Below are 8,139 nucleotides of genomic sequence, written 5' to 3'. Positions count from 1 at the left end.
CCCGTGAAAAGTCTTTCTTGGGGGCTCTGCCAGAGGATGTTGGGGGGGGCACGACTGAAGTTGTCTGCCCTAGAGATGTGAGGTGAGAATATTCTCCGGAGAACGGATGTAAAAATTGGAGAATAATCGAGAATATTCTTTTTTTTTTTTTAATACAGTCGAATCCCGTTATAACGAACTCCAAGAGACCGGAGAAATCACTTCGTTATAACGAAATTTCGTTATAAAGGAATTTCAGGTTGTTTGCATTGTTCCTATGTAAACTTATTTGAAGGATTAGAAAAGTGTTCGTTAAAACGAGATTTTCGCAATAACGGTATTCGTTAAAACGGGATTCGACTGTAATTTAAATTTTTTTTTACTAATTTTGTTTATATTGTGAAACATAAATCAGTTTTCATTGCCTGAAACATTTACGACAAAACAATTTTTGGTGTAATCACCCACAGTGACAACTTTAGTTCGAGAATATTCTCCGGGTCATGAAGAGAGGTGTTAAAAGTTTGGTTACAAAAAGATTTTAGAAACCTTTAGATTAAAACCTTAAAAAATATTTTAAAATTAGATAAATTTTCAGAAATAAGTTCACAACAAAAGAAATTAAACCAAAGTTGATTGATAAAGGAAGCATTTATTATACAATCACCTTCATTCTAAGATACAGAACTGTTGTTTTCTTCAATGACATACACTTAAATATTCTGCATCACTCACATTTCTTTAAAAGTTGTGCAATTCAGCCATGTTGGTTTAATTTTCTTGCTTTCAAACTTTAATATTGTGGTCTACAAACTTCAATATTCCCATCTTCTTAACGGGAAGAGAGACGGGGACAGAGAATATTCTTGAGAGAAAATTCTCTCAAAGGACTACTACAGTCGAATCCCATTATAACGAACTCCAAGAGACCGGAGAAATCACTTCGTAATAACGAAATTTCGTTATAAAGGAATTAGTTATTTGAATTTCTCCTATACGTAAACTTATTTGGGGGAATTAGAAAAGTGTTCGCTAAAACGAGATTTTCGCTATAACGCTATTCGTTAAAACGGGATTCGACTGTATTATAAATTACTAAAGAATATATTCTTACCGAAAATGATAATTATTCTCAAGTTATTTATATATAATGCATGTTATTAATATATTCTTAATAATACTCTCTGGAAAGATTTCGGTAACTGAAGAATATTCTCATTAAGGAGAATATTCTCTGGTAGGACTATTATGTGAATAACTTCAGAATAATTCTTATTATTTTCTATAAGAATATTCCCCAGTAATTTTTGAAAGTAGTCCTTCCAGAGAATATTCTCAAGGATATTATGTAACTATATTATAAATAGCAGGAGAATATTCTCATCAAGTATAAGAATGTTCTCATCAAGTATAAGAATGTTCTCATCAAGTATAAGAATGTTCTCATCAAGTATAAGAATGTTCTCATCAAGTATAAGAATGTTCTCATCAAGTATAAGAATGTTCTCATCAAGTATAAGAATATTCTCAAGTTATTTATAATAGTAGTCCTAGCAGAGAATATTCTCAAGAATATTTCTCGAGAATATTCTCCGAAAGATTGTTCTCTCGAGAATTTTACATCTTTTGTCTGCCCCGACTTTATTCGCACCAGAAGGTATTTGCCTAGGGGCTTTATTCAGTGCAATTGCAGATGTCTACCTTCACTCCAATTGCAGCTGAAGATGTCTGCCTTCATTCCGTTCGAGGCTGAAGATATCCACCTCGGCTTCATTCGCAGATGAGGGTGCCTTCCCTGTATTCGAATCTGAAGATGTCTGCATTCGCTGAGGAGTCGATTCAGTGGGAGGGGGTAGGGACGATAGCCTCTCCAAGAGCCGAATCATATATATGTATATGGGGAAAATTTATCTGTCGCGTAAAATACTGGATGATTCAACGAACTTACACATTTCGCCCCTCCCTATACATGCCCCTGGATCAGTGCCTGCTAGGGCGCCTAGTGTTATCTTAACAGCACAGTGGGGCCAACTACCTGTCCATCTATTCGACACGCACACTCTCGAAGATCATATCAGATTTTTTTTTTATCACGATGCCTCCAACAAAATTGAGGCCCACTGCCGAGCCCGTGTTGGCCCACACGTTAAGACGGCTTTGAGGATGCCGTGAGATAAGTTAGCAGTGTGTGCTACAGTTCTCAAAAACTATCTCCGCAGAAAAAGACAGAAAGCAGGCTTCGACACTAAAATGCACACTAGAATAACATAAACATTCAGGCATTTGCCTTTTTTCCCCTTCATGAAAGACAGGTGGCAGCACTAGTATAACACGAAACAAGCAAACTCTGACAATATAAATACGTTAGGGGCCCCACACATACGCACACAACCGGGATCCGCAAAGTTCGCCTCCGACGTTTCGCCCTGGACAGGCCCAAGTGAGTTGATCAATAACCATACCTGAGGCGTGGAGCACAGGTTGGGAACCAGGTTCAGACATTTACCATGGTCGTTAGTCAGTTGATGCTGCAATTGTTTAGTGAATGCGCCAATTCCTTCAATTTTTTTGAATTTTTAAACTTTTTGTGAATGCATGAGAAACCCTGAAAGTTTACATCAGAAATTCAATCATCTGCCATTTTCACTACTGAATTTGAAGGGCAGATGGCAGCACAAGTAGAATAAAGAACACTCGTGACTCTGACAACATAAAGACGATTACGTTTATCCAGAAAACTCAAAATGAGGACGTTCGCTTGTGCGACAACAGATGGCACTACTACCCCAGAAAAGAACGTAGTCAAACTGCAATAAATATATTTTTTTTTTGCCTTCGACACACAGTTTCCGGATTAAGAAAGTAGAAAATGAGGACACATGCGCGCGCAGTCTCAGTAATGTCACAAATTTTCAAAATAAATTTCGTTTCCGTACCAACAAAGAACACAAATTGTTTTCACCTATAATGCTTTATCCACCAATATCAACATCGCAATGAAGATCTCGTGTAAGCGCCAACGGTAACAGAAAATTCAGAAATGAGCTGCATAAATCTGTAGCTAAAAAGAAATACAGTCGAATCCCGTTATAACGAACTCCAAGAGACCGGAGAAATCACTTCGTTATAAAGGAATTCCAAGGTTTTTTTTTTTGCATTGTTCCTATCTAAACTTATCTGGGGGGGGGGATTAGAAAATTGCTCGTTAAAACGAGATTTTTTTCACTATAACGGTATTCGTTGAAACGGGATTCGACCGTGTTCCATTGTTGTTAATGCAATTTAACCCCCTTTCCGCATCAATTAACTTTCTCAATCGAGCTCCACTGAATGACTCAAACAAAACAAAAAAACGAAGTAATTAACCGAATTACCTAATTACCCGATTCGGGGTTTGTCTGGAAACCAGTCGTTAAAGAATGATTCATTTTTTGATTTCGGATGTCCCCCCCCCCCATCATACCAATGGAGCCTTTATTGTTTCAAGGGGAAAAAAACGGGGGATGGTGATATTGTGTTTTCTTAACGACTCATAGCGTCTAGTCTTGATGTCTAGTCTCGGAAAGACAATTGAGCAAATCAAAAAAAAGGATGATCCATCTGATGAGAAATTGCTCCTTCATGTGGAATAACTAGTCAGTCCATCAAGTGCTGATTTGAAACAGTTTCGAAGTTTGGACTGTTCGGATAACCACTGGAAGTCAGAGTGTAATGTGCAATTCAGAGAGTTGTAGAACCCGATTGGACTGTTAGCAGGGTTGGTCTGATTTCGCCCAACCCGAAAAAGTCCAGATGAAAAAAACCCGAAAAAAAAAACATTTAAAAAACCCATTAAAAACACCTTAAAACTACTATTATTTATTTATTAGATAGAGTATTACATTGTCATACTCTATCTAAAGAGAAATAGTCGAATCCCGTTATAACGAACTCCAAGAGACCGGAGAAATCACTTCGTTATAACGAAATTTCGTTATAAAGGAATTCAAGGTTTTTGCATTGTTCCTGTGTAGATTTATCTGGGGGATTAGAAAAGTATTTGTTATATATAAAACGAGGTTTTCGCTACAACGGTGTTGGTTAAAACGGGATTCGCCTGTACTTCAATTAATCTATGCATTCATTCAGCACCTCCTACAGATAGAAGGCCTCCGCACGGGTTGCCAAGTTCATCTGAACGTCATGAGAAGTCCGGAAGACTACCTAGCAAGTTTGCCACATTTTGAACCACAGCATCCTGTTTCGTTTCTTCTTATTTTGGCGTCGAATTTTCCGAGTTGGCTCATAAATATCGCACGGTCATTGGATGTGGGACATAGAAATCGCCAACTCTGTTCCTGATCGTTTCTTTTCCGCACAACAATGCGGAAACGCTTCAGCGGAATTTTTTTTCTCTGAATATTCTGAGTGAGGATGGATTACTTGCGTGACGTCAGGAGCAGCGTGCGGAGACCTTCTATCTCTAGGAGGTGCTAATTCAATGCTATTTAGGTTATAGCGGTTAGCGAAAAAAAACACACGTTTTAAATCCATTTACCATAATAATCTGCAAAACGATTTTGCCCCTGCCCCCAGCATTTTCTGTAATTAGGCACTACTCTGGTGTAATAATTTCATATAAATATAATTGTCATATATTACTAGGTCTATTGTATCTTGTATTTATGTAGTCTACATCAAATGCAACTTGCTTTCCCGATACTCCAGTATCATAAACCCGAAAAACCAACAAACCAGCTTGTCGGGGGGCGCATCTTTTCCGGGGTCTTGTACAAGAATATACTTTCAAGTTGCTCTCGAAGATCGACAGTCTGGTCATGTGGTGCATATTCCCACCTTTCGGGAACACTCTGATATCTTTGTGATGTAAAGTGGGGTGTGTCTGGTGTTACCCGTTGTGTATATTGACTCCGTGCGGCGCAGTCAGACACTGTCAAAAGCGGATACGGATCCGAACTGAGAGGATTAGATTGTGTGTCGCACGCGCGATGTATGATCCCAATAAGAGCCGCGAAATGGTCAGAATATGATTCGTACATCTTTTCGGATAGGAACAGGGCCCTAAAAAAATACCCAAAACCCTGAAAAAATCAAAAAATTCGGGTTTTCGCCAGCCCTGACTCAAAGCCACTTGCTTCATAATTGTCTCTCATGTGAGCCGCCAATTATTCAAATTTAATAATCAAAAAATCGGTTGAAAATTTGGAGGGACAAGCACGCAAATTTGGCTCCGAAAGTTCTTGGAGCGCCCTCTTTCAAATTCTATGAAAAATGTCTCAAGAAAGCACTTGCATTGATTTTCCCAGTGAATGTAAATTCTATAAAAACTGAAAAATGTACATTATCACAACACTTTTTATTACGCATTTCGTACTTAACATAAAATAAAAAAACCTTTTCTACCGCGGGGCACGTATCAAGGTGCTCTTCTTCTTCTCCTCCCAGTGTTAGTCCTTATTCGTCGATGCTCCTACATTCTGGGGCAATGCCATCTCAATCATCAGCAGCCGCATGACTTTCTGCAGTCTCTCAGCCCTGATCAATCGCGGCTCACAGCAGAACATCGTATGTATCAGTTCATCGAAAGACTTCCCGACACTCGTCAAGCCCAGGTACATTTCCTGAGCGGTCATCGTGTTCGTTACGATGACCACCCTGTCGCCCAGTGCGTCCTTCAGGACCATGCTCAGGAAATCCAGGTCATACGCGGCCCAGACCAGCAGTACCACGACCTCAGGGACGCTGCCGAATCCTTCCGTCAGGTGCAGTTCCAAATTGACTAGCTTGACCTCGTTCACGAATGCTTTGTGCATCCGAGGAGTGCCGGCCAACCACACCCTTTTCAACAGCTTGCTGGCGTCGACACCCTTATACAGCAGCGAACCCATCTCGTAGATCAACTTCACGTAACAGTACGCCTCCTCGACGTACTGCATCGGGTAGTGGAGCTCGTGCTTGTTCACGATTTCGCGGTGCCAGGGCCAGGTTCGTATCAACCACGTCAAGACGTCTGTGTCGCAACCGAGGAACTTGAGCAGAATTTCGTTCTGGAACCGAGCCGAGTTCATCTGGGACAATAGGAACACGACGACGTCCGTGCTTCCGTCAGTCGACAGGTACGTCTGGCGTCTGTACTTCTTGACCCTGATGTTTATGGCGTGCATGGACCAACAAACTAGCTTGTCGAGGCGCATCTTTTCCGGCGTCTTGAACCAGAAATACTTCAGAGACGTCAAATTGCCCTCGAAGATCGACAGTCTGGTCATGTCGTCGTACATATTGACTCCGTACAGGTACACGGCATCGCAGTCGGACACTGTCAAAAGCGGATACAGATCCGAACTGAGAGGATCTGATGGTGTGTCGCTCAATGTAAGAGCCCAATAAGCCGCGAAATGGTCAGAATACTTTTCGTACATCTTTTCGGATAGGAACAGCTCCCGGACGTCACTGCTCATCTTTTCCCACAGACGCAGGATTTGGTGCTCCAGAGAGTACCTGCAGGCCAACTTGAAAGCGCCGATCAAGTCCTTATCGTCCTTGGTGTCTGCCACGTCGAAATACAGATCCGATTCCCTCGTGACGTTGATGGTACCCCTTATGGTCCAAGGAATCCGATCGACTAGTCGGAACCGCTCCTCCGAGCTGTAAATGGACAGGAAGTCGAAGTGGGTCGAGCCCTCGGGACACTCGATGAAGTCCATCACCTGGAGTCCTATGGGCCTCGATACCTCGAATATCATCTTCTTCATTCTTTTCGGAAGCTGCAACAGCATTATGTTCCGGACGACCTTGCGAATCGCTTCTTCGAAAATGTTTCTCGCGGCACCCGCGCCAGTGTATTGACTTGGCGATCGATGGCTTCCGCCGCTGGTGCTTGATTCTTTCTCCCGGACGTATCGTGAGATGCATCTTCGGATGTCGGACTGTTTCCACAGCGAAATGGCAGCACTGGTCGTGGCTATGTTCGACAGGGATGGTACACTATTCCAGTTGATGGGAAAAAATTCGCTATACTTCGGTCTTTCATCGTGGGGCATCGCCATACTGGTGAACGTTCAACCCCACCTGAAGTAGATTGGGCAATCCGTCAACCTGAAAATGAAATATACAGAAGCTCCATTAATCAAACCAGAAGTGAATTCCCAAACCGGAACTGAAAACAGATCCGCCAACTTTCCGGATTTAGCCCAAGATTTGCCGGATTTCGGCATTTTCGTTTACATTGCTTCCAGATTGTGAATTCATATGATTCAGGATTCAATGATTGCCATCAACATGAAAACAAAATAAAAACTCAAAAAATAAAGAAAAGAGCCCTTGCTTTTTCGCGAGGCCGTATGAGTGACTCACTTAGGGCCGTATTCACCGACATGGTTTAAATTGTAGTCCCAATTTTTGGATACCAGATCGGCACGGATTGGTTAAATTCAGATTTTTAACCAATCTATGCTGATCTCTTATTCAACAATTGTGACTACAGTTTAAACCATGTCGGTGGATACGGCCCTTAGGGTACGAAGATAGTGCACGCGGGTTTCTGCTTCTCTGCTAAACGACGCCGTTGCGAATTGGTTGAAAAGCCTGAAATTCGGGTTTTCAATCAGTCAGCATCAGCGTCGATTCCGAGAATCGAAAATAAGTGTGCGCCTTTACCCGCTGATCAGCTCGCTTGTTCACTCACTCGCACATTTGCTCACTCACCAAGTTCTCGGTGAATATCTCCTGAGTACGAAATCAAGCAATCATCCTCAAGGTTTAAGTGAGCGCCATGAGCCAGGGTTTAAGCTACGGTCGCATTTTTCGCAAAACGCGAAAGAAAATCGTAGAATGCGAAAAAAGTAGTAGCCGTTTTCGCAAAAATGCGTACAGGAGGTACGCAACGAGTAGACGTCCAACCATCAATCATTACATTAGGGGTCATTCAAGTATTACGTCAGCATCGGGGGCGGGTTCAGATTTACTGACTTTTGATGACAAGGGGGGGGGGGGGGGGGTTGAAGGTTACTTACGTCATCAACCACCGTTCTTGACGATTTGAAATATTCTAAGCTGATTGACTAAATTTTGCTGACAAGGGGTGGAGGGGGTCAGTGTTTTGCTGACTTTTGCTGACAAGGGGGGGAGGGGTCAAAAATGGCTAAAAATCTGTTGTCGTAA

At 41.8% G+C, this 8,139-nt stretch overlaps 1 protein-coding gene across 1 annotated transcript; it reads right to left on the bottom strand.

Moving 5' to 3' along the window:
• Window positions 1-5,362: 5,362 nt before the first annotated feature.
• Window positions 5,363-7,068, bottom strand: LOC149078367 (uncharacterized). The gene has a single exon (XM_089241464.1). It carries the CDS (start codon window positions 7,023-7,025, stop codon window positions 5,427-5,429), a length of 1,599 nt encoding a protein of 532 aa, XP_089097590.1. The 5' UTR covers window positions 7,026-7,068; the 3' UTR covers window positions 5,363-5,426.
• Between the last annotated feature and the right edge of the window lie 1,071 nt (window positions 7,069-8,139).

Source organism: Pholcus phalangioides, unplaced genomic scaffold (assembly GCF_987345545.1).
Source record: "Pholcus phalangioides strain wild (caught in Gottingen) unplaced genomic scaffold, Ppha-v1.0 ptg000014l_1, whole genome shotgun sequence".
NCBI classification, from domain to species: Eukaryota; Metazoa; Arthropoda; class Arachnida; order Araneae; family Pholcidae; genus Pholcus; species Pholcus phalangioides.
The sequence above is the reverse complement of the archived record's forward strand: the minus strand, read 5'-3'. Positions and strand labels throughout refer to the sequence as shown.